Source organism: Uranotaenia lowii, chromosome 2, assembly GCF_029784155.1.
Source record: "Uranotaenia lowii strain MFRU-FL chromosome 2, ASM2978415v1, whole genome shotgun sequence".
NCBI classification, from domain to species: domain Eukaryota; kingdom Metazoa; phylum Arthropoda; class Insecta; order Diptera; family Culicidae; genus Uranotaenia; species Uranotaenia lowii.
In genome coordinates, this window is record NC_073692.1 from 321689251 (window position 1) to 321717038 (window position 27788).

At 38.4% G+C, this 27788-nt stretch overlaps 1 protein-coding gene and 1 long non-coding RNA gene across 2 annotated transcripts; one reads left to right on the forward strand and one right to left on the reverse strand.

The window, feature by feature from the left end:
• Positions 1-16341: 16341 nt before the first annotated feature.
• LOC129746924 (m7GpppN-mRNA hydrolase) lies at positions 16342-17798 on the reverse strand. The gene is made up of 2 exons (XM_055740866.1): positions 17458-17798; positions 16342-17395 (listed from the first exon to the last, which is right to left on the reverse strand). Exons 1-2 carry the CDS (start codon positions 17746-17748, stop codon positions 16421-16423), a joined length of 1266 nt encoding a protein of 421 aa, XP_055596841.1. The 5' UTR covers positions 17749-17798; the 3' UTR covers positions 16342-16420.
• Positions 17799-18897: 1099 nt separating this feature from the next.
• LOC129746131 (uncharacterized) lies at positions 18898-19281 on the forward strand. The gene is made up of 3 exons (XR_008737244.1): positions 18898-18940; positions 19004-19082; positions 19141-19281. It is a non-coding gene; the product is annotated as an uncharacterized LOC129746131 (long non-coding RNA).
• Positions 19282-27788: the final 8507 nt, after the last annotated feature.

Sequence of the window (27788 nt, forward strand, 5' to 3'; positions counted from 1 at the left end):
TGTTAAACTGTTAGCCGAGCAATGTAATTTCATGGAATTTAAAAACGATGCTATAAAGAACAGATTGATTATGGGTTTGCGGAATAAAACATTACAGCAAAAATTTTTAATGGAAGAAAACATTACTAGGGAAGAAGTGGAGCGATTAATAATTAGTAGCGAAAGGGCTGATAACAATGCAAGAGTTATCAATGAAGGTAACAGCACCAATGTTCTTTCCATTCAACATCGTCTCGGTAGACGCGAAGGTTACGATCAGAGTAATTGGAGAAATAACCAAAACAATCGCGAACATCAAGGAGCCAATAGCAGGGGTCGTATGTATTCGCGTGGTATGGTTTGGAAACGTAATCGATCAGGTTCGCGTAGTCGCGATGATTCTCAGTATCCGGGTAAAGCGAATGGAAATCGCGAACTATCTGTTTCTCGAGGTCGCGAAGGTCCACATAAAATGCTATTTGTAACCATTGTGGTGTAAAGGGTCATTTGAAACGAAACTGTAGAAAATTAAACTCGGTAAATTTGGTGGACAACCAACATACGATGGAAGCTGTTGCTCAATATTACAAACGGTTGAAAATACGAAAAAACAGTGATGATGATGAGTCGGACGTTGAATGTTTGATGATCGCTTCAATAAACCGGATTAATGAGCCTTGTCTAATCAAAGCTGCAGTAAATAATAAATCGCTTTTGATGGAAATCGACACGGGATCGGCAGTTTCTGTAGTTGGAAAAAAATGTTACAATAAATTGTTCTCTAATGTACAGATTTTGAAATGCGATCGGAAGTTGGTAGTTGTTAATGGTTCGCGCTTGAATATTTTTGGGGAGATGAATGTGTTGGTGGAAATTAATGGAATTAGAAAAACTGCGAGACTGGTTATTCTGGAAACAGGAAACAATTTTACTCCACTCATTGGGCGAGACTGGATGGATCTCTTTTATCCTAATTGGAGGGGAAGCTTCGAAGATGTACAGGCAATTCGAAAGGTTAGCGTAACTGAAGGCGTAGAAAACATATTAAATAATTTAAAAATTAGATTCGCAAAAGTATTTAATAAAGATTTTTCTGAACCCATCTCAGGATATGAAGCAGAATTGACCGTTAAGGATTCTCAGCCCATCTTTAAACGACCATATGAAGTACCATACAAAATTAGGGACAAGTTATTGGAACATTTGGAGTTGCTTGAGAAACAAAAGGTAATTTCCCCTATAGAAGCCAGTGAATGGGCTTCGCCTATAATAGCCGTTATGAAAAAAGATGGTGATTTGCTTATGGTGATAGACTGTAAGGTCTCCATAAATAAAATCCTTATACCCAATACTTATCCCCTTCCTCTGGCGCAGGATATTTTCGCATCCCTAGCTGGGAACAAAATATTCTGTTCCTTGGACTTGGCTGGAGCTTATACCCAGTTAAAACTTTCTCATAGATCGAGAAAATATGTTGTTATAAACACACCTAAAGGATTATTTACCTACAATCGTTTATCACAAGGCGCTTCTTCGTCAGCTAGCATTTTTCAAAGAATAATGGAGCAAATCATACGTGGACTTAAGAATGTTACCTGTTATCTTGACGACCTGCTTATTGCAGGTAAAGATTTTAAAGATTGCCTCGATAAGTTGGAATTAGTTCTTGAAAGACTCTCATTAGCTAATGTTAAAGTGAGTTGGAAAAAATGCAAATTTTTTGTAAATAAGTTACCTTATTTGGGGCATTTAATAACTGATGAAGGACTTAAACCATCCCCGGAAAAAATTTCAACAATAGTAAAAGCTAATATTCCAAGAAATGTTACAGAATTAAAATCATATTTGAGTTTGATTAATTTTTATAACAAACTTATACCGTTTATGTCATCTAAATTGAAAAGTTTGAATAATCTTTTACAAAAAAACACAGAATTTGTTTGGACTAAAGACTGTAATGATGCATTTGAGGAGAGTAAAAAAGCATTACTTAAAGCTGATATTTTGGAATATTATGACCCTTGCAAAGATCTAGTTGTTGTCACTGATGCATCGTCTTATGGACTAGGAGGTGTCTTAGCCCATGTAGTTGATGGGGTTGAAAAACCTGTATGTTTTACATCATTTTCGCTGAATTCCGCACAAAGATCGTATCCAATCCTTCACCTGGAAGCACTTGCCTTGGTGTGTACTGTGAAAAAATTTCACAAATTTCTTTTTGGGAAACATTTCACAGTATACACAGACCATAAGCCTTTGCTGGGTATTTTCGGGAAGGATGGAAAAAAATCGCTTATTGTAGGCTTACCAGATACTTTCAGAAAAAAGCGGGACATCTCACGAAAAAAAAGCGGGACATCGCCGAAAAAAGCGGGACATTTTAGAAACTCTTAAAACCTTGTTTTTATAACCATTCCTATTCAGATGTATACGTTCCTTCAGCTAAAGTAGTTCATAGAAAGTAATAAAATTTAGATAAATGAAATTTGTTTAAGAAATTTAATTCTCAATAAAACTTCCATGTTTGTATACTGCGAACACTGAAGTCGAAAATGTTGTAATTCAAAGTAATTTAAAATCTGTAATTTGAAGAAAGCTTTTGTATTTATGATGATCATCTACCAAGTTTATTTTATTTAAATTGTCAATTCATTCATTGATTTATTGAAAAAAGTTTTTTTCGCTCGGTAGTTCTGTTCTGTTTTATCCGGAATTTGACTTTTTTTAAGCTTAAATTTAAAATGATTCTGATAGGATTCCGGAGAAACATCTGGAGCCATCATCATTTGGAAACAACTTGAAGAACATTTTCTTCAATTGAAAAATATTAACTTTGTTAGAACGTGCTCAAAAAACGCTTTACTGAACCAGATTGTTTTCTTGTGATGCTATGGCTGGATAGTTGACACAAAATTGAGGAAAAGTTCAGTCTGGCCCGGTTGCCCGGATTTCGCAGAAAAAATCCTGGACTTTGCACAGATTTATTCACTTTGTTTCCAGAACTGAACTAAACTTCATAAAACTTTAATTGAGTTTTTATTTTTTTTTTGCGTCTATAAACGATGTTTTGAGCAAGTTTCATACAAATTATCATGAACGAAATTTTAGAATGCCCTAAATAGGATTTAAAATCTGCATATGTGTTTTGATGTGAAAAAATATTTTCAAATGTATTGTTTATTTTATTTTTTATTAAAATATTCCGTGGTTTTGAACAAATTCACCCGAATGTTGCCCGGATATTGGGTTGAAAATTTGGAAATCAGATGCCCGAATTTTGCAAGTTTTTGGGATTAAATTATCCGGAATAGTTTTTCGACAGTCTAAAGTACGATTTAAAATCTGCTTAGGTGTTATAAAAAATATTTTCTTGTGCATTTTTATTTCCTTTTTTTTTAATAATTCCGTAGTTTTGACAAAATTTGCCCGGATTTTGGATTGAAAACTTTGAAATCCTATGCCTGGATTATGCCAGGATACAAGGTTTAATTCAATGGATTAGTTCGGATATGCCTGGAAATATTCTGGCAACCTTAAATGCTAAAAACTAAACAAGTATTTAAATCTTGTCTTATAATACTTTGAAAAATTGCTGCTAATTTTGAAAAAAAAAACACCAAAGTCATAAAATTAGAATTATTTTCTGTGTTGAACCAATGAAATCAAATTGAGGATAAATTTAGGTTTTCCAGTGTAGGTCAGAGAAACTTCATAGCGGGACATGTCCCGCTTTTGCGGGACGGATGGAAACCCTAGCTTATTGTAACAAGGCTGCAAAGATTTGTTTTAGAACTAGCAATGTATGACTTTGAGATTCTGTACAGGCCATCTGCTCAAATGGGAAATGCAGATTTTTGTTCCCGCTTTCCTTTAGACCAACCTGTTCCGACAGGTCTTGATGGTGGCATCAACAGTTTGAATTTTTCAAACGACTTTCCTCTAGATTTTGCGCAAATCAGTAAAGAAACGAAAAATTTTCTTATGCAGTTGACTGAATTCATAAAAACTGGTTGGCCTAAAAAAGTTCCAGAGAATTTAAAAAACTATTTTGCCTGCAAATCTGAATTAGAAGTTGTAGAAAATTATATTTTGTATAGAGAACGAGTGTTGGTACCAAAAAGTTTGCACAAATCTGTCTTGAAACTTCTTCACGCTAATCATAGCGGTATGGTGCGAATGAAGCAGTTAGCAAGAAGAACAGTTCATTGGATCGGAATAAGTTCAGATATAGAAAGATTTGTAAAGCAGTGTGATATTTGTGCCAGAACTTCTGTGGTGATTCCTTGCTCAAAAGAGAAAGGATATTGGATCCCTACTAACCGTCCTTTCAGTAGGATTCACGCCGATTTTTTCCATTTTAGCGGAAAAACGTACCTTCTGGTAGTGGACAGTTATTCAAAGTGGGTAGAAGTTGAGCTTATGTCACATGGCACAGACGGTGCGCGCGTGTTAAAAAAATTAGCTAAGATCTTTGCGACTTTTGGACTACCTGATGTTATGGTAACGGATGGAGGTCCTCCATTCAACGGTAAAGAATTTGTGAACTTTTTGGAATTGCAAGGCGTTAAAGTTCTTAAAAGCCCTCCTTATAATCCCGCCAGTAACGGCCAAGCAGAGCGTTTAGTCAGGGTTGTAAAAGAAACTTTAAAAAAGTTTTTGTTGGATCCAAGCACGAGAAATCTGCCTATTGAAGATCAGATAAATTTTTTCTTGATAAATTATAGGAATAATTGTTTGTCGAGTGATGGCAAATTTCCTTCAGAGAAATTAATCTCCTTTCAGCCTAAAATTCTGTTGGATTTGATAAATCCAAAAAAACAATACAAAACCTATCTTGAAAAACATTCTAAACCGACAAGTCAAATCCCAGACATATTGGATGAAGCCCCTGATCTATTTTTTAGTTTGGTGGAAGGAGATAAGATTCTTTATAAAAATTTCAGAAGAACTGATGTAGAAAGATGGATTGATGCTGTATTTCTAAAACCAATTTCTAAAAATGTCTTCCAGATATCGTTGTGTGGACACCTGTTATCAGCACACAGAAATCAATTAAAACTTTTACCAAATAAACGCCGCAGTTCGTTGGTTCTGATGCCTTACACAAACCGCAAGCGTAGACGGAATTCGCTAGATGACGAGAAGGACTTTCCTGGATTTCCTGATGTCCCGCATGTACCACAAGATGACGTTAGGGAGGCGAAAACACGGAAGCTGTGCATGGTTAATCGGAGTCCAATAGTGACCAGAAGAAGAAATAAGAACAAAACATGAATCCAGTATCAAAATCCATCTGCTGCTAGATGCAAGTCCCAGCTATTCAAAAAGAACGACTAAATCAATTTCCGAATTTATATTAATGAATCTCTTGATTCTTTCGTAGCATGTTCAATGCATGAATGCAATATTCTATATTGGCATAACGTTATATTGGAGTTTTTTTCTTTACTCAGGATATACTTTTCCTAATTATTTAACTCCTAACGCTTTGAAAAACAGAATCTATTGAAATAAGTCGGAAAAACAGCAAAAAATCGGAAGCTCACATGATCGAAGGAATTGCGAAGTCCGTTAGTGCAGTCATTATTTTCGTTCCAAGCGTAAATAAAGTTGTATAATTAAAATAACGCTTAGCAGATTTTTCTTTAATTATTCTATCAAATTCATTTAAAAGGCTTATTCTGTTACTGGAAAGAAATTAAAATTAAAATCTTGAGAAATATTTTTTTTTATTTCTGAATATTGAAGAAAATTTCGAAAGTTTAATAACAAAGTTTGGGTGAGCGATTTTAGATTTTTCATCAATATGAATCAGCCGGCATCAAAGCTACCGACAAAAATTATTAGTTCTTGATAAAAGCAAAAGATATCTGAAATTCTGTGATTCGATCTAAAAGGTCTTTGATGATTATCTGTGATGTTGTTTTTTTCAGAAATTTGATAGAAAATTAATAACAAACATCGATAAATTGAGTAACGTCACTTATGATTCGCATTCCACATTAGCGAAGTCGTAATATAGCTTTAGAAATCCTACCCCTACGATATCTAAATAAGGTTAAAAATTATACAAATCTGGATAAAAATTAAAGAACCAAGAAGGTAGTTTTGAAATAGTTGCTTAAGGGGGGGTAAGTTCTAACACTTTCAAAAAATCGATTTTTTTTTATTTTCTTATTGTAAAACATTTCAAGAATGTTGTGTCAAATTTTCAAGTCAATTGAAGCAAAACTGTAGAAATTATAGGCCTTTATCTCCTCCTATCTAATACTGCAAGAAAGCAAGAGCAGAAACTTCAAACGCGTTTTTCTCGAAAGCACATTTTTAAAGTCTGTGGACATCGTCATTTGAAAACTACTTCACCCATTCTTTTCGAATTTGGAACATATTTTATACATATAAAATACCAGACCCCAACGTTTTTCTTTTTTTTTACTTTGGGGAGATTTTACAGATAAAAAATGGCGGATTTTTTCTTTTTTACTTCAAACAGCCACAAAAATTTCATAATTTTTTTTTTAAGTTAAACAAAAACGTTGGGGTCCAGAAAAACATCTATTAAAAATATTTTGCTCTGATTTTTTGACTTCAGATGATTCTGTGCTAAGATACAGTGTCCACCGCAAATCCTGTTTTCTCAAAGGCATCCTCGAAAGTGCCCCGTCACCGGCTCATTTTTCAATATTTTTCTATGAAAAAATTACTAAATGTTCTTTTAACAATGCTTTGTATAATGCAAAAAATTTGAATACATTTGTTTGAACGATAGCTCTATAAAAAAATCGTGAAAATCGTGATTTTTTACCCGTTAGACCCTACCCCTCCCCTTAAAATATTAAAAAATGAGCATTTTTCTGTGATTTCGACGACCTTGCTCAGCATCTCAATGCAATGATCCAATGCATAACATCAATTTAAAAATCTTATTTTCAACGGAAAAAAAATCTAGGCTTTAAGGACACGTTTGAATTGTGGAAAAAAAATCACAAAAAGTCAAGTAGCGATTCAACGACCAACGCTTCAAATATATATTTTTCACACTCTTACTTATCACTGTGGTAAGTTCCTGAAAAATTTTGAATGAAAGTGATGACGAATAGTACCATCGATTTCAACAAGAATGTTGTAAGAATGAATGTTCGCCAAGAAGTATTATTAAAAAATTGAGAGAATTGAAAAATGACAAAGATTTTGTGATGTGTACCTTTTCAATATCGGGTCGTGTTGAATTTCTGTTTTTGAACATGTGAATTCGTTTTATCTTTTCTTTTTCAGATTTGATTTCGCCAAATATTTGTAGTTATAAAAAATGACGTGAAGCTCTATTAACCCTCATCCGCATTAGATTTCATTACCCTAATCAGCACTTGTGGTGTCAATTTGACACCACAAGCTCAAATCGTTATAACTTTTGGCGTGTTAGACCGATTTAAACAAAACTTACTTCAATAGAAACCTTGTAATGCCAGTAAAATATGTTTAGAACATTATATATAGCTAAAGTTACTAGTTTTCTCGTTATTCAGCATGAAAAAAAAAAATCCGAAAAAACATGCCTCACGAAAACTGCTGTACTTCATATTTTACACGTTCAAAAAAATATTTGTCTTATGCATATGAAAGCTGAAGTTAATTTCTACATCATGAAGACAAGAAATATTTTTTTAAATTTTTTTTAATGAAATGGTCACAAAAAGTTCAAAAAAGTGGTCTAAAAAACTTACTTTTCATTCGATTGCTAGTAAATACTGTTTGAGCGATGGTAGAGTTATGACTACAAAATGTATTAAAATTCCAACATTTTGCTGTCTTTAGATTTTTGATGCAACAAAAATTGAGTTAACTGGAATTTTTCAAAGTTCACTACTTTGCGCGATTTTTTTACAAATTGAAATTTCATCTGTTTTTGTGGTCCACCGTCAGGTTGTACCCGGATTATCAGTGCTTTTACTTTGTTTGGACCAACCAAGAGTATATTCATTGGAAAGCACATTTAATCTCCATTCTAGTGAGGTGCTACAATTCACGCTGTGAGATTTCACAAAAATATGAAAATTATAAACATAAAATCATTCCTGAATTTCTAGAACTACAAGCACCTCGTCCAGCAAAACGTGTTTGTTTGCTCTCCGAGTAGGTACGGTGGGTGGTGATTCGGGCAGAGAGCCAAGCCGACAGACGAAATAATGATGCGTGTCGTACGTTTCTTAGTTGGAAATTTTCTATTGACAGTAGTTCACGTTTGCTAGTCACGACACGCATCATTATTTCGTCTGTCGGCTTCGCTCTCTGCCCGAATCGCCACCCACCGTACCTACTCGGAGAGCAAACAAACACGTTTTGCTGGACGAGGTGCTTGTAGTTCTAGAAATTCAGGAATGATTTTATGTTTATAATTTTCATATTTTTGTGAAATCTCACAGCGTGAATTGTAGCACCTCACTAGAATGGAGATTAAATGTGCTTTCCAATGAATATACTCTTGGTTGGTCCAAACAAAGTAAAAGCACTGATAATCCGGGTACAACCTGACGGTGGACCACAAAAACAGATGAAATTTTAATTTGTAAAAAAATCGCGCAAAGTAGTGAACTTTGAAAAATTCCAGTAAACTCAATTTTTGTTGCATCAAAAGTCTAAAGACAGCAAAATGTTGGAATTTTAATACATTTTGTAGTCATATTTTTTTCAAAACTCTACCATCGCCCAAACAGTATTTACTAGCAATCGAATGAAAAGTAGGTTTTTTAGACCACTTTTTTGAACTTTTTGTGACCATTTCATTAAAAAAAATTTAAAAAAATATTTCTTGTCTTCATGATGTAGGCATTAACTTCAGCTTTCATATGCATAAGGCAAATATTTTTTTGGACATGTAACATATGAACTACAGCAGTTTTCGTGAGGCATGTTTTTTCAGATTTTTTTTCTTTCATGCTGAATAACGAGAGAACTTGTAACTTTAGCTGTATATAATGTTCTAAACATATTTTACTGACATTACAAGGTTTCTATTGATATAAGTTTTATATGAAGTTCATAATAATTCAAACGACTAAAATAGATTTTACTTTTGTGGTGTCAAAATGACACCAAAAGTCGGAAAAGGGAGTTTTTTTGCCCAGGCTTCCAGGGTTCGTCCATAAAAAAAGTAAAGATGCAATATTGAAGAACTTTTGAATTCATTTAGGGTCCCCGAAGAAATTTTTGTATTTTGAAGCTTCTGAAAAAAGTTACAAGCCTTCAAACTTGCAATGGTGTCAAAATGACACCCTAATGCGGATGAGGGTTAATTATAAAAAAAAAAGTTATTTTAAGTGCGGCCCGCCGACAAGATTTCAAATTTGAATTGGCCCGTGGGTTCAAAAGGTTGCTCACCCCTGGGCTAGCTGATTTCGAATATTCCATCGTGCATGTTAAATGCTGTCAAGAAAATTGTATTTCAGAAATAGCAAGTCAGATTCTAATTACTGAATTATCGAATATTATTTTTCCTTTTAAAGAAAGGAGGATTGTTGTATAACAGTATTTCCCCTTAAGTGCATCAGGCAAAGATATGTCATCTTTCCATCGAGAAAGAGTGTTAAGGCATGATCGTTATGATTTGAATAAAGAGTCTCATTCGAGTCCAGCCTGTGAAGCGAAGAACTTCTATTTAAATATTGTCCGAACACCCGTTGAACTAATATAGTTTTTTTTTTTTTTTTTTTTTTAAATTTTTTATTGGCTTTACCTCTATTACATAACCGGCCAAGTGTTGATTACTGTTCTACTTACATGTCTAATTCACATTCAATTACAAAATTAGCTATCGTTTTATATAATTCAATGTCTTTCTTTTTCAGTATCAAATGTATATCGGGTGGAATTCCTTTTTTCATTAAAATTCGCCAAATAGGTCTACGAATATTTTCAAATCTGCTGCATGCGAAGATAATGTGATCAGGATCTGCGATGGATTCGCCACAACTGCACGTTGCATCCAATAGGATACCATTCCTAGTGAGATGAGCAGGGAGTCGTGAATGATTTGATATTAATTTGGAAAGGATTACAATTTGTCTGCGGTTGAGATCCAAGCTACTAAACCATGGTTGGAGCGAAACGTTAGAGATGATGCTGTGACAGAAACGTCCTTTAGTTCCTGAATTCCATTTTGCTTGCCATTTGTGCATTGTTGTACGCCGAATCGGAAACTGGATGTCGAATGATGTTAAAATATAATCTGCTGTACCACCATTGATGCACGCACTTTTCGCCTCTTGATCTGCCAACTCGTTCATTGGAATACCTCTGTGAGACGGAACCCATATCAGATGGATCTCGTACCCCATTCTTTGACCTTCAAGAATGGATTCTTTTACATCGTACCAAGCAACGGGATATTTTTGATTGATGTTGATTTTTTGCAGGCTCGTGAGACAACTCAAACTATCGGTTAGAATAATATACTGAGCAACAGGAAGACTTACGATCATTTTCGCAGCATGCCTGATTGCCAGAAGCTCTGCCATATAAACGGATGCTTTACTGTCGAGTTTGATTCCTTCTGCAGGTGTTCCAAAGTTATTTACCACAGCATAACCTGTGCCGTGTATATCTTTCGACCCGTCAGTTGCCAAGATTTTCGCGTTGGCATACACTTCCAAGAGATAGTTTGACACCAAATCAGCTGCCGATGAGTTCTGGTGTTCTAAACATAACCGTTTAACAGTGAGATCAATGGATATTTTTGTTCTTACAACTTCACGGTTGAACATGTAGCATGGGAGATTATTTAGAGGCTGTTCAAGTGGAATGAATTCGTTTAGCATTCTTGTTGCGCGGTGTATTCCCGTAGCCACTAAGCCACCGTCCAAGATCGGTCTGGAATATTGTCGATGCCAAGAAAGGAGTGATGCTCTTTTATTTACAAAACGCATGACCGCAAGTTCTCTTCTTTGTTGCAGCGGAATAATACCAGCCATCACTTCGAGTGAACCTGTGTGGGTGGTTTTTGTGGAGCCCAAACAGATTCGAATTCCTGCCCATTGTAGTCTATCCAAAATAATGGCTTCTTTTTGTGTTAACTCCGTCATAAATATGGAACCGTATTCCCATATTGATCTCACACATGACTTAAAAATAACTAACATTGCTGCTGGATGTGCTCCCCATAACTGGCCCGATATGCTTCGTAAAAAGTTAAGATACGGAGCTGTACGTTTCTGTACCTCTCTAATATGACACGACCACGACAGATTTCGTGTGAGGTACATGCCGAGTAACCTCAGGGATCTGACGTATTCCAAAGTGCAACCGCCGATGTTTATTTCTGGAGGATTATCGCATTGTTGTGTCGAGATCAGGAGGCACTTACATTTCGTCGGCGAAAGTTCTAACCCAAGGTCGAAAATATTTTCCACAACTATATCCACTGCCCTTTGGAGAGATTCGCAACTATGCTCCAGTGAGGTTCCTCTTACAGCAATTGTTGTGTCATCGGCGTAATTTACGGTTATCACATCAGGAGGGACACTGTTGATCAATCCACTGATCACAACATTAAAGCATAACGGACTTAGTGGAGATCCCTGAGGAAGGCCTTTCCACGTTGTCCTAGATATTGAATCTAATCCACTCGAAATGCACAAATTCCTTTCTTCAAACAGATGGAAGATACTTTTTACTAGACATTCAGGGACTGTTAATGAGCGTAATTCGCGGACCAGAACATTAATTTCCACGTTGTCGTAGGCGGCTTTGATATCGAGGCTACATATCACCACATGCTCTCTTCTTTTCAAAGCTAAGGAAGCTTCGTTAATCAGTGGAAACAACGCATCCATTGTTCCTCGTCCTTTCCTAAAACCGTTGATAGCTGAAGGGAACAGGTTGTTGTTTTCGATGAAATGTTCTAGTCGATCTTTGATTATGAGTTCATACACTTTGCGAAAACATGAAGCTAACGCGATTGGACGAACAGCAGAAGGAGAAATCGGATCATGGCCATTTTTAGGAATCGGTACAATTTTATAGGTTTTCCAGCTTTCCGGAATTTTTCCTGAAGCAAAAATTTGGCAATAGATTTTTCGCAACTGACTAAGCGCCGCCCATGGGAGACGATTTATGACGGAATATGGAACACCATCCAAACCAGGAGCCGAATCTTTACCGGTTTTCAAAACAGCTTGAATATCCGATACTGAGAATGGAAAACCAGTTTGAGAGCAACAAGAACATTGTAGAAAAACCGGGGGTGGATTTTTGGCAGATGAGGGAGCCAACTTGTCCAAAACATCGTTGGCCAAATTGTCCGAAATTCTGATGTTTTTTGATGGCTCTCCGCGCCCTTTAAACCTTCTGGCCATCCTCCATAAGGTTGTGAGGGACGTAGAACTATCACAGCTATCACAAAAATGTTGCCAACTTTTCCTCTTCTTCTCTCGTACCAAATTTCTGAACCTTCGTTCTGTATTAGCGTACCCTTCGTAAGCTTCGGTTGACAGCTCTCGTTTCCAAGCGCGGAAAGCAACTCTGGTGGCTTTCTTCGCTTCTGTTAGCTCTTCGTCCCAATAGGGTTGCGGTATTCGGCGGGTGTGGTTCGAGTTTACTGATGGGCAGGATCTGCGCAGTGCTTGCCAAATCAGTTCAAAGAAGACATCAAAGCTATCCGGTTCTCCATTTTCGACGAATGATTCCTCGAGGCTTCCGGCAAAACGTTCCCAGTCGATTTTCCGAACATTGATTCCAGAGTAGAATTTCATCGCGCATGTAGTACTCGAATGAAAAACTATCGGAAAATGATCGCTTCCATTTGGTGAATCCAAAACCTCCCAGTCGAAGCACAAACTAAGGCTCGAAGAAACCAGCGTGATATCAATTGCGCCCCACGACCGGTTTACATCAAACCTAGTTGGCTGACCGTTGTTGAGAATGACGAGATGAGATGTTTCGATGGCTTGATGAAGACGGTCTCCACGTATGTTTCCATGCTCGCTTCCCCATAGGTGATGTTTTGCGTTAAAGTCTCCTCCAATGATGCACGGTTTCGGAACGGTTGATAAAAAATTTTCAAACTGAGTCTGCGATATGTTGGCTTGCGGGTGTATGTACACAGATACAATGGTGATCAACCCGGAGATGTATTTGATCTGGCAGGCAACGGCTTGAATATCCGCTGACAGTGCAATAGGAAATGCTACGGGATTTAGTTCTGAACGAATCGCGATGGCTACGCCCATCGAGTTTCGTCTGTGATCTTTACGAAACATGGTGTGCTGCGGTAGACTAAAGTTTGTGTGACTGTCGAGATGTGTTTCACTCAAAAGCGAAATATTGATATTGTGTGTATTTATGAGCTGGATTAAGGATGAGCGTTTACTATTTATCCCTCTACAATTCCATTGTAGACATTGCAGAGGAACGGTGGTTGTTAAAGTGCTTGGTGTGGTCTTTTTCATAATCTGAGATTAGCAAAATAGCCTTTCATTTTATCACTAACAACATCCGAAATTCTCTCCAAAACCATTTGTTGGATTTTTTGTCGAGTTTCAATATCTTCCTCAGGAACTTCCAGAGCATCTGCAACGATATCGATGACCTCAGTAGATTCAATCGTCGATCGGATCGAATCGCAAACCCCGTCAGAAATGTTAACTTCAAGTTGGGGAAGCTCATCGTCCGAATCGACATTATAACGACGTTTGCTGGAAGGATTAGATCCATTCTTGTCAACATTATTTGTTTGGCAAGCTACTGCCACGGTGGAGTTTGTTGTTGGTTGAGAGATGACAGGTAGTGTGTTTGATGAATCATTAGAATTTGTTCCACAAAACCAATCGACACGTCCTTGTGAAAAAGTGTCACGCCGCTCTTTATCGGTTTTCTTTTTTTGAATTATTTTCGGACATAGCTTGTGATCATTGGCCCGATGGGAGCCTAAACAGTTAACGCACTGTGGCTCACTATTTTCACACGCATGATCTTCGCCGCCCACTTGCTCCAAGCATTGATTACAGCGTTTAGCACTCTTGCATCCTTTTTTGTCATGTCCCAAGCGCCAGCAGTTACCACACTGGCGGACAGGATAAATGTATTGCTTAACAGCATAAAGCACTCTATTTAACTCGATGTGAGTAGGTAAACTCTGCCCGGCGAAAGTAAAAATCACCGTAAACAGGGCTTCCTCTTTATCATCAGCCAATTTTCTAAGCACACGACGAGCATGAACTATCTCCGGGTTATCAAATTGATTCGACTTGCGTTTATCGTAAGCATTAGCAAACTTCAATTCTTCATCGCAAATATCCGGCTCAATATAGGCTACCCCCAGACACTCCACCAGCCGTTGGGGGATAAAAAAACGCACTTCATTTGAGGTACCGATGCCTGCTATTTCATTAGCAGCATCCCTCGATCGCATCAAAATTTTCATTTTGGTTTTAGAAACCGGCATAGCACGAATAAAATCGTCACCAAATTTCTTCACTAGACTTTTAGCAATCTTTGCAGCAGATATATTCCCGACATTTGTTTCAGCCATAACGAGATATGGCCCAGCATAATTGGCGTGATATTTCCGTACTCGAACTTCATTTTTCGATGACCTTGGTGTATCGTTGTGGGTCATTGCACCGCTCGACAATAGAGTGTGGAAGGAGAGAAGAAAAATAAATTAGATTTCGATTCAGCTCACACACACGATGTGCAACGTACCGTAGTTCAAACGAGACTGAACTAATATAGTTAAAGTTATTACTGCGGTTTTACTAAAGTGATAACGTGAAATTATCTTAAAAGGATTAAGATAGTAAAGTGAGTAGGGACTTTCACGGCATTTTTGGAGGTTTTGCCGTAATGTGAAGATCTGTTCCGTCGTAGACTGTCCCTACATTAAGCCAGCTTGATGACTTCCTAAGAATCTGTTTGCTTTTGGCGTAAGGCGGCGGAGTGGAATTCGGGACAACACTTAGTAGGCGGCATTGAGGACAGTGATCGCTCGGTAGTCGATTTGACGCCCTTCTTGTAGATGGGGTATATTACCTTCTCTTTGCACTTCTCCGGTAGCTGTTCTGTGTCCTAGATCCGGACTACCGGTGTAGGCAATTGGCCAAATTTTCCGGGCCCATTGCCATCCTTCCCAGCCGATGTGTTGCTCTTCTGCTGGCCAATGGCTTCCTTATCTTCTCTCATCGTTGGGGGTAACGTTGGCTACGCCGGCGATGTACCTTCCCCCACTATCTGGTCTCCTGCATGTGCGCCGTTCAGGTGTTCATCCAAGTCTGCTTTTACCTTTTGATCACCTCATGGCAGTCCGTCATGATGCCTACGTTCTTATCCCGGCACATTTCGGCTTGCGCACAAAGCTTCTGCGGGTTGCGTTGAGCTTCTGATAGAACTTCCATGTTTCCTGGGAACGATGCAGTGCTCCAGCTCCTCGAGCTCCTTCTCCTCCAAGCGGCGCTTTTTCTTCTTAAAATTTCGGACTCACTGCCTTCTCCGCTGTCGGTGATTTTCCACGTTTCGAAAGATGCTTCTTTGCACTACTGCCACCCGCGCGGCGTTTTCTTCGTCCATCACCCTCCTACAAACCTCGTTGAACCAGTCGCTCCAACGAGTTCGTTCCACATGCCCGATGACGTTCTCCGCAACGCTATTGATGGCTGTCTTGATGGTATCCCAACAGTCCTCGAGAGGGACTTCGTCTGGAAGCTGAATGTAAGATCATCTAGACTCGTTTTGGAACATAAAGCATCAATAAGAACTTTTTTTTGACTGCATAGAACCCATTTCAGATCAATGATGGGGCTGAGTAAGCCTTTTCATAAGTACCTGTTTAATCAAACTTTTGGTTGCTAGGAACAGGAACAGTTTCAGGAAGAAAATATATTTTTAACAGTTTTTTCTTGAGGGAGGAAAAGGCCTTGTTTGCACTTGGGTCCATACTGTTTGCACCTGCCTCTGTGTACCTTCATTGACATCCTTAAACCGGCTCTAACTCTGCGCAGTTCCATACTTTGCGCACATTTTTTTAAACACAAATATTTGATGAATAAAATGTTCATAAAACCGACTGAAAGATTTAAGTTACTGTTTATCTTCAATTTAGTTCCATTTACTTTGAAATTGTTGGATTGTTAGCAAAAAAAAATAGACCAAAAAAATGATTCTCGATAATAACTTCAGACCTGTTTGTTTTTGATTTTCGAATAGAAATAATATTAATCAACACCATTAGCAATGTTATAACCATTTAAAATAAAAACCATGGTTTAATCCTGCAACTTTTTTTGGAGCTTGAAGCAATAATGTTTTCTTTGTCGGATAAAAAGAGAATATCAGAAAATCTGTTTTAAACATAAAATGCATAATATAATTCATTTGTCAAAAAAAAACAAACAATTCGTCAAATGTGTCAGAAATCATTGCAAAAGTATGTAAAATTAACATCGTCCGAACTTCACTGGAAAAATTTACTATAGTCAAGTTTGAATCCCAACCACGTCTTATTTTCGTTAAAAATCGCCAGTCGATCTTCCTTGGTGGTAACGGTATCAAAAAGTTTCCTTTTGGTTTGAGATCGTCCAACGCTGACATTCAACCCTGCTGCTCCACTGCTGTTGTTGGTGGTTTGACTCAATTGTTTTTGTAGGTTGGGTTTCTTATTCGAGGTGGACACATTGGGGTCTCCCATTCCAGCCGTGAACTCTTGGTAGTTTTCATTTGGAGTATTCTTGGGCTGCTGCTGCAGTATTTGCGGCTGATTGTTGGGGAAATATTGCTGAGAGCCACTGGATTTGGTGCGTTGCTGTTGATCCAGGTCACCCATCGACTTATGTCGCTGTCGCTGTTGCCGGTTTGCACTGCCGGATTGGTTTGGCCCAGTTTTGCCTTCGAAAACGTCATCCTGCTGCTGTTCCCTCTTTTTGTTAATCCATTTTTTCAACCTTTTTACAACCGGCAGAATCATTATGAATGAATTTCCATTCATACTGAGGTTGTCCTTCACCATGTTGCCATTCTTGTTGACCGGGAGCTGGTCGATCGGAAACCATTCGCAGCATCTTATTTCGTTACGCGTTTGGGGCACGAAAACTGTGTCTTGTGGCACTCCACAGACCAAATACAACCGGGTGTACTGATCGTTGATGGTCAGCTCGAGGAAATCGGTCGGGACTATCAGATTGGTCGCATTAAACCCAGTTTCCTCTTTTACTTCACGAATAGCACAGTGCATCGGATCTTCGCCTTCGTTGATCTTTCCTTTTGGAAAACCCCAAGACGATTTGGAATAGAACGATTGAACAAGAAGACAGTTCTTGAGGTCTTCGCTGATCAAAATAGCCCCGTAAGTTGGCACCGTTAGTTTGTACGATTTCCAGTCTTCAAGGATCTTTTCCACTTGATCCAAATGCTTACTCAGGAATGGAATGTGCTAAAAGGTATATCAGAAATTTAACACATTTTTTCATTTTTCAACTTTTTGCATAAACTCACCTGAAACATTTGGAAGGCAAATTGTTTGATGCCACATTTTGGAAACCCCTGGCAGGTGTAAAAATCTAAATAAAACCAATGGGCCAGTTCCATTTGAAAACAAATTCGAATCATGTTGTTCCGCTCCTGTACCGGAACATTGATGATAAATCTGCTGGCCAGATCGTCAAGAATGGCTGCGCGGATGGGAGCGGAAGCTAGTTTGGGTTGAGGTTGCGTTTGGGATCCGGATTTAGCGGCAGCTTTTGTTGGTCCCGCGCCGACAATTGTCGTAGAGTTGTTGGTTGCCATTATCGTCAAAACTTTTAAAAACTTTTATCAGGAAGAAACTACCCGATCAGAACAGGCAAATTTTTGTTTGATTCCGTTTTTGTTTACATATTTACACTCTAAATTTAGTAGCCTCATATATTTCACAATTATTAAGGCTCGTTTCCAATGCTTTTTTTCAATTTTTCAATAAAGAGTGTAACTAACGGCTTGTTCGTAAATAATTTATTATTTAATTTTTTTTATTTTTAATTATTTTTTATTTTTAATTTTTTTTATTTAATATTATTGATTTTTTCTATCGATGCTGGCGTTCGTTAATAATTAATAATAATTAATAATAATTATCAAACAAACTGTATGCAAAAGAATTGGAAGGTGATTTGACATCTACCAAAAAAATCGATGCATCACCCAAAAAATCAATTTACGAACACGCCGTAATAGGGTGTAGGAAGCATTAAATAAAGCTAAATATTTGGCTTGTGACAAATTGATGATATTTGTTACACAAAAGGTATGGTTCAATATTATTAAATTTAGTTTATTCTAAAAAAACAAAATTTTCGGATAACTTTTCAAAAGCGAAAAGAGCTTGTAAGATCTAAGCTTCTGAGTGAATAGTGTTAAAAAAGAATTAAGATCCAACGTTCCAGTTTTTGATTCAGATTCAGGTTCAGATTTTATTTTCAGATTGGGTTTTTAAAAAATCAGTATATAAATTTTAGATTCTGGTTTAATAACAATTGGACATAAATATTTCAGTTTCAATTTTGGTATAAAATTTAAAATTCAGATATCACATTCAGTTTTCAGATTCAGAATTAATATGCAGATCTAGATTTCAAATTTATATTTTGGATTCAGATTTCAGAATCAGATTTTGAATTCCGATCCCTTAGATTCCGATTTTGAATTCAGATTCGGATTTAAAATCTGTATTCCGGATTTCAAATTTCAATTTCATATTCAGATTGTAGAATAAGATTCCAGTTTTCAGATAGCAATTTCATTCAGATATTGTGATTTTTTTCTTGCGCTAGAGTTTGCACACAAAAATTTCGTCAATCTCCAATTTCGCTCTACGATTTCGCTATTTTCCTTCACCGTCGAATGTGTATGACTCTTGAATTCGTGATCAAATTAATCACAGCAGTCATGCCTTTCCAAATTGTAAACAAAACATTTTAAAAAATCATGGAACTTCGAAAAGGTAATTATTTTTTAAAAATTCGTTGTGAAACTTTGCTTTAATAATACCGAATATCTTTTCTAGATCAAACCGAAGGTGCCCATTTAACATAAGGAAAGGTTGGCAAAGATGGATCCACCATTAATATCCTTTATTAGAATTCGTAAGTTAAAATTTAATTGTGTTAAAATCAGTGCTTTTTTCAATAATGTTTTTTCCAGCATCAAGTATTATATAGCTGACTGTTTTCTGGAATCGAACCTACTATCTTAGGGACATATGTATCTCGAGAGTGTTCTGTATCGATGCAAGGCTGTGATTATGCCTGTGGTCGAAGCTTAAGTAGAGAGCCTGATTTGCTTGTTGCAGACATGCGGCAGAACTAGAGGCACGACCTCATTTTCAACCGCTTTTTATTAATGATTCCATATCGCTTCTCGCAGATCATTGTAACAAAATATTTTAAACTGAAAGAATAAACTTTTATTTATTTTCAAAATCAAAATGTTTAAAAATATTCAGCGATTTCTCACAGAATCTTTAGGCAGCAGGTCAAAGAATAGCTTTAGTTTAAAATGTTTCTTTTCAAAAATTAATATATTGTGTTGATTTTCAGACGTTTCACCAAGTCCTTAAAACGGTCCAATATTGGTTTGTTACTTGGTCCGATTTTAGACTATTTCACCAGTTGTACGGACCGAATGATCCGGACGATCCGGACTTTGAGATTTGGGATATTTGACATTCTAATGTGGATTGTAGGGTACCATGTTGCAGGCGTGCCTTTTGGTTCACATGTATTGATCAGCAGGGGAGTCTTTGTTCGCGGATCGAGCGGTCAAAAAACACAAGTACCGGTTCTTTAGCTGTCTTTTATTAGGACGGTGCTTTAAGCTAAAACAAACAATGAGGTTAGGTTTATATTTGTATGCCAGTTGCCGTTAATGAGAACTTACAATTTTTAGTCGGCACTGTTATCGTATTTTGACCCTTGGTCGCGAGCATAAATTTACGTGCTTATTACCTGTAAATGGCTATGTTGAAATAATTGAGTCGACCTTTGTTATTATCGTTACTTACAGCGATTAAGTGTTTAGGCAAAGGGTTTAACAACTTTATCGACTCTCACTAAAGCACTTGGTTAAATCAATCCCAACCTATCAAGATAATAAAGAATACTTAGTTCACCTCGAGTATTGTAAACCCTTTTGTTACTTACAAATTGGTTAAGAGCAATAGCAAACTTGAACGCTAATTCTAGATCTAGCCCTTGGTCGAATCAATCTTAACCTATCAAAATAATAGAGAATGCTAAGTTCACTTCGAGTATTTGTAAACCTTTTTGTTACTTACGAATTGGTTAAAAGCAATAGTAAAACTTGAATGCTAAACTGATTTTGAAAGAAACTTAATTCTATGATTCCAATCGAATCCAACGCGGTTCTAACAACTTGTATGAAAAATGCCGAAAAAGTAATAGCCAATCAAGCCACGTGTTAAAATTGTTTTTTGGATTGACAGTTCTTGATCGAATGTCAATAGCTGCTACACTGCCTTTGGTTCGTCGGTGACGGTTCCGTTACTCCCCGTCACATTCCCCTCCTCGTAAAGCTGCTTCGGAACTAGTAGATTCAGCTTTACTTTGATTCAGCACATCCATCACTGCGAGCTTGGCTACAGGTCTGCGTAGAAGTCCTCCTGAAGTCCTGACGTAAGCTTGCCTTATACGACCGTCTCTACCAGCAATCGTTCGCTCGACTTTACCCCTGATCCAGTTGTTTCGAGTAGATTCGTCAGCAAAAAAAACAAGATCTCCCTTCTCTATTGGTTTGACATCTTTGAACCATTTTGTTCTTCGTGTCAACGTTGGAATATACTCACGTAACCACCGCCTCCAGATTTGATCTAGCATGTGTTGACATAATTTCCATCCGCTTTTCAACGCTACTTTTTCATCAGTGTACTCTTTCGGAAATGGTTTCGTTCCATCCGAGCTCAGAAGGAGGAAGTGGTTAGGAGTAAGAGCCTCGTCGTCTGCGGTTTCTAGTGGCATGTACGTCAGTGGTCGGGAATTAATCATTCTCTCAGCGTCGCATAGTACAGTTTGAAACACTTCATCGGACGGAGTTCGACAATTGTTAAGAGTTGACATAGCGGCTTTAACGGAGCGTACCATCCTTTCCCAAGCCCCTCCCATGTGTGGGGAGGCTGGTGGGATGAAGAACCATTTAGTACAGGCATCTGTGAACGTGTTGGCTAAGCCTTGATTAACCAATCGAATCTCGTTAGCTAGTTCCCGACTAGCACCAATAAAATTAGTGCCGTTGTCTGTATACACTTCGACCGGAGGGCCTCGCCTTCCCACGAATCGCCGCATAGCCAATTTCATCGACTCCGTTGATAAACTAGTTGTCGCTTCCAAATGAATGGCCCTCGTGGTTAGGCAGGTAAATAATGCTACCCATCGCTTAACTTGGGACCTGCCGATTTTCACGTACATTGGCCCAAAGTAGTCTATGCCAGTATAAGTAAATGGGCGAAAAAATGGAGTCAATCGCGCAGCAGGTAGCGGTGCCATTTGGGGGGGCTTTGGTTTAGTTTTATATACTTTACACCATGTACATTGTTTAGCTATTCGACGAACTTCAACCCTAAGCCGGGCGATATGATATCGCTGTCGGATTTCGTTTACCACGGTTTCTCCGTTGCCATGCCCAAAACTTCTGTGGTACCAGTGAATAAGCAGATCTGTTATTATATGACCTCTAGGAAGGATTACTGGATACCTACAATCATAAGTGGCAATCGGTGAAAATTCAATTCTACTACGTATCCGCAATACACCAACGTCATCCAGGAAAGGGGAGAGTTTCGCTAAATTATTTCCCTTGCTCGAGTTTTTAAGATTATACTGTGTGCCCGACGATTGGCGGAGAGCTAAAATTTCTTCGCTATAGTTCTTCTGTGCCTCTCGCCAAAGTAGGTTTTCAGCGTAAACAAAATCGATTTGGTTCAATACTCCGAGACTTCGGTCTTTCTTTTTCGATCGAAGGAGAAAGAAACAGTAGAATAGATAGGCTGTTGTTCGTAGCAGTCGTTCCCACGTCGAAAACTTTTCGTAGTCTATAAGTGGCTTTGTCGTAATATCAACATGTAAATTTACAGCGCGCAATTCTTCTGTACTATCCGGTATCGGGTTTTTAGAGATGGGCCACTGGTCTTCAGGAAGCAAAAGAAATTCGGGGCCGTTGATCCATCGATGGTTGGAATCTGGAGAGGGACCTTTACCCCATTTGGTGGCAGCGTCAGCGACATTGAGCTTAGTAGGTACCCATCTCCATTCATCAGGGTTGGTATACTCTAAGATTTCCCCGACTCGGACTGCAACAAATTGCTTATATTTTCGTGCGTCTGATTTTATCCACGATAGTGTAGTGTTTGAATCCGACCAAATGAACCGAGCTTGCATTGGAATCGTGTGACCTTCTTCAACCGTCTTCAACATTCTGCACCCGATCACCGCGGCTTGCAGCTCACACCGAGGTATTGATAAGGGTTTCAACGGAACCACTTTAGCTTTGGATGTTACAAAGGAGACTCTTGGCACCCCACCATCGATTATACGAAAGTATAGGGTAAATGTACCCAATCTTGGCCCCTAAGGCATGGTTGACTAGATTTCCCATGATTGTAGTCTTCCTGTAATGTGTACCTTCAAAAGTCCTTCCACAAATATGATTGCTAACTAGCCTAAAATGCAGAAAAAATATGTCCTTGCTTGAAAGCGGTTGATAATTTGAGATAAACCTGATCAAACTTTTGATTGAAATGCTCCTTATTGTAGCCCCCGCACCGTATTTTGGCCCTTTGTGAGTTCCTTAAATTGGCCGTCTCTAGGAAAAACTTGCCTCACTAATACAACAACAGCCCCCACGAATTCATTGAAAATATCCCGGAAGGAAGCACATCAATGTTCTGTATTGTTTTCAAAAAGTCGGAAGTACGAAATGTCAATCAATTTTTTTAACTGATATTTCCATGTAGAATTATAATCTTACGTGAAAACGCTTTACTTGTTTATTTTAGTTTTTGTGTGTTTATAGTTTCTATTATAAGTTTCAAACTATTGCATTGGTTAACAAAAATATGTTCATTTATCCAGCAAACAAATCGTTTGCTAAATCTTTAACATGCAATTATGATAGATCTGTTTTCATTGAAGTCAACAGGTTAACATAAGATGGTAAATGTTCATATTTTTTTTTATTCCACTCCCATAAAAGGAGGACCGACATTTTAAAAATCATTATTATCGAGGCAAGAAGCAAGCTAAAGCTTAAACTTAAGTCAGCGAACGATTCTTTGAATCATACATATTCAAAATGTCGCCCTTAGGAATGTCTAGCAATCGTTTGCGTACACCGGAATAGCAAAACAAGACAAACTTTCGCTCACGCCAGCCAGCCTGATAGGAACAGATTGCATCTCACTCATTCGTTTGGAAACTATAGGCAATGGAAGCGAACAGCAAATTCAAAAGCTGGGTGAAATTCAAGCTGCATCCCACTCGCACTCATGAAAAATCATCACCCAAACTCGGCAGCGCTTCTTTCGCATATTCCTTTCCTACAGAGAACAAACGTCATCACCTCCTGCTGATGCACAGTGATCTATAATAAAAAATAAACTTGGTCAAAATATTATTTTTGATTTCACATGAAATTGCAAACAATAAAAATTGAATTTTTTGGGTATGGATATAGTAACTTCAACATTGAGATCCAAGATATCAATTCGGATTCGGATCCGGTAAATTAATTTATTGAGAGGTAAATTTTATTGAGAAGGAAAGTTCTTGAAATTTACCATAAAAGAGAAGCTCAAACCGTAGCATTATAATTCCAACTAAAATGCTAAATACGCTTGAGAGATAAATAAATTGATTACAGTCCAAAATACATTCATCATATTTTTAATTTATTTCAATCATTAATTTTACTTTAGACCGGCTTTTCAATTTCCAGACCACTGTGCACCGTCGCCCGACGAACGGCCGCCGGCTGCCGACTGCCTGATGTCGTTTTCACATATACATGCATACTTCTATCTGTGGAATTGCATGCCAAGATTAGGCGAAAAATATGTTTATATTTTCTTAAATTTTAGATAGAAAATGTACGTTGTTCGGAGTAAGTTATAATTTTATATTTTTTGCCATGTTTTGCTGCAACCAACGGTAATTTTTAGTGATTTTTCCATAAGGAAGTGTGTTTTTAAAATCAATCTGAAGATGGGAGATGCACTAGCAAGGTAGGTTCATTTAAGATTTTGTCCGAAGATCATAATTTTATTTGCAGTTTGTCATGCGAAAAAAAATTACTACGCAGTAATTTGGATTCAATTGTGGACAAATGCTATGCAGAATGTTGCCATATGCTGTTTCCTTTAATGTTTAATTTTTTTTCATTTTTAGGCGTATGTTTGACATGAAAATCACCAAAATGCATTTTGGCATGCCAAGATTAGGAGCATGCCAAGTTAAGGCTCACTTACCCTACCACACAGGCGAATGCAGTTTCGCTCGCGTCGACAAACACGTGAACTTGTAGCGTTTGGAAACTTGGAGGTAGGTATCCCGGAAAATAACATCTCGGAAACACTAAATTATCTAGTGTGTTCAATAGATTTACCCAACGTTGCCAGCGAGCCATAAGCGGGGGCGGAATCGGTTCGTCCCATGAAGCATTTATCCGCCAAAGATCTTGTATCAGACACTTTCCATGTATTAGGTAGTGCGAAATCATGCCAAGCGGATCGAAAAGGCTCATTACAAACCGCAAGATAGAGCGTTTGGTTGGGGCAATTTCCCCTGATAAAGTTCGTAGAAGGTCAGCGGAAACGTTTATCGAAAATTTGAAGTGGTCTTGCGCTGGGTACCACGACATCCCTAGAACTCTTTCGGAGCAATTCGTCTTATCAATCTCAAATTCCTTAAGACATGCAGCGTCTTTAGTTCCCATCCGTTGGAGGGCTTCCGTCGAATTGGATAAAAAGTTTCTCAACTCGAAACCAGCGTAAGAATGCACAGTTTTAACATCAATAGCAAGTTTCACAACTTCATCCACTGTATCCCGGCTGTCTACGAAATCATCTACGTAATGTGAAAATTCTATCGCTGCTGAGGCCTCCGGGTACACAGACGCCCACTGCTTTGCATTTAAATTTTTTATATATTGAGCTGAAGATGGAGAACAAGTGGCCCCAAAGCTCGCGACATCCAATATATAAACATCCGGTTTCTTAAAAGGGTCGCTTCTCCATAAGAACCTTTGTGCTTGTCGATCTTTGTCTTGAATTTTAATTTGATGGTACATTTCTTTTATGTCACCGGTTATACAAATCTGTCTTTGTCGAAATCGATACAAGATGGTAGGTAAGGGAGTCAGCATGTCTGGCCCCTTGAGCAGCATGTCATTAAAGGAGACACCATTTGCTTTAGCAGCTGCGTCCCAGATTATGCGAACCTTACCTGGTTTGCGGGGATTAATAACTACACCTAGGGGCAGGTACCAGCATTTTTTTGGATCGGTTTCCTTGAGTTCTTTTTCAGATGCTTTATGCGCGTAACCTTTTGTTTGATAATCAGCCAACAGGTTCTCGACAGCAACTCGAAGGTTATGATCTTTATCAAGTCGACGTTCTAAGCAGCGTAGTCTTTTTTCCGCCATCTGATAACTAGCGGGAAAGTCGAAGTTATCGTAGCGCCACAATAAGCCGGTTGTAAAATGGCCATCAGTATTTTTTTCCGTGGTCTTCTCCAACAGATCATTTGCGCGTTGAACTTCTTTAGATTGAGGAATCGCTGCGGAGCATATTCCGAGACTTTCTAGGGCGAAAAAATCCTTGACCAGGTCGTGCAAAGTCGTGTCGTCAGAACATTTGTGAATATGAAGTGACTCTGGTTTTGTGGATTCACTCAGACCGTCGACTCTGCCGAATATCGTCCATCCCAGTCTAGATTTCGCAGCTAACGGTTCTCCTTTTAGTCCTTCGCGTATTTTCAATGGAACCGAAAGATGAATATTGTCCAAACCGATGAGCATTTTTGGAGTCGCGTTTTGGTAACTTTGCAAAGGAAGGTTTGAAAGATGTGGAAATCGTGCTGCAAGGCATTCGTAAGGCAGCGACTGAGTCGGTAGATCCAGCTTGCGTACTGTGCGCACATTTTTAAGCTGCAACCTTTTTTTTCCTTCTTCTGTCGATATTGCTATGCTTATTTGCTGGGAATCCCGTTCTTCCCGCGTTACATTCGCTGTCCACAGTAAACGCAATGGTGCCTCGATACCGGTAATCCCCAATTCGTCGGATATATCCCTCTGTAGTAAGGTGGTTGATGAACCTTCGTCGAGCAAGGCAAGCGTTTTCACTTGTCGGCCGTTTCCGTACAGGACAACTGGTAAAATCCGGAATAAAACGGTAGCCTTCAAAGAATGATGAAAATTTACGGAAGCATACTCATTCAGGTCTGAGCGCTGCTCTCGGTTGGGTCGACCAGGGTGAAGCAAAGTGTGATGGTCCCCGGTACACTTTGATTCAAAACATACTAGCTTGGTCTTGTTTTTACATGGCCAGCGTCCGTGGGGAATCAGACACTTCCAGCATAAACGATGCACATCAACCAGTTGCCAACGATTAACTAAGCTTGAAGTTCTGAATTCTTGACAATCGCGAATTCTGTGGCTGTTACTGCGACAAACGAAGCATGGACGGTCTGGATTCGTTTCTCTACTATTTTCTATAGCTTTGGATGACTCGGTTGCATGTAAATTAAAGTGATGCGCTCTTTCTCTCTCTCGTTTGTTAAATTTGGAGTTATCAAAATCACTGAGAACTGTGACATCACTAGCGGCTGAAATTAAAGCCATCATATAGTCGCCGAAAGTTCCCAGATCGACGTAGATGGCTTGCTTCTTATACATCGCCCAGTCCAAGCGGATGTTCGTTGGCAATTTTTCCACTAGCTCCTGCAGCAAAGATGGATTTCCCAGATGTGATAATAAGTTAGCAGCCTTTATCTGCCCGACAAAATTCTGTACGACGATTCCAAAGTTAATAAGGGTATCAAGTCTTTCGGCTTTAGGTGGCGGTACGCTCCGAATCTTGGCCAGTAAGGATTGAATAAATCTTTCAGGGTTTCCGAAAAGAGTTTCCAGTGTGTTCAGCACAAGAGGGACAGATGAAGGGGAATATAAATTACATCGAACAGCTTCCAATGCAATTCCTTTCAAACATTTTTGGAGGCGCATCAGGTTTTCAGCGTCAGAATAACCGCACATTAAAGTTGAACTTTGATAAATGCTCGCAAAAAGTGGCCAATCTTCAGGATCTCCCGAAAAAATGGGTAATTCCCTCGAAACAACTTGTCTGGCGGCTAATTGGTGCGAAGTAGGTCCGGAAATCGATGAGGGAACGTTGAATGTCTCTCGGTTAATCTGTGGTATCTGATGCTGGGAGTACTGAACGTTCGACGGTTGACGCATATTCTCGGGATGTATTGACATTGTTTTGTTGAACATAGATGAAAGCTGATTTTCTTGTGAGATAGGGTTGAAAATCTCTCTTGAAGCTGGTATCGGAAAGTGGTCATGCGATTGAACATACGGTGTCATACTCGGCACTGATCTAGAAGGTGCTGTAACGAATTTCGGCTGATTCGAATGATGACTTGTTGTCGGTGGTTTCTCATACTGCATATCTTTAGGCGCTGGGATAACAATATCTGCTTGATAATTTTCACTGCGACCAAATTTATCGAAGGCAGGTTCTCCGGCAGATTCAAGAGAGATTGGACGCGGATTTTGCGTTTCGT

Bases quoted from the DNA above. Each gene is read 5' to 3' on its own strand.
- LOC129746924 (XM_055740866.1), bottom strand. From the start codon at position 17,748: ATGGCAACCAACAACTCTACGACAATTGTCGGCGCGGGACCAACAAAA. The intron at 17,396-17,457 runs GTGAGTTTATGC...TATACCTTTTAG, and splicing joins TTGCCTTCCAAATGTTTCAG to CACATTCCATTCCTGAGTAA.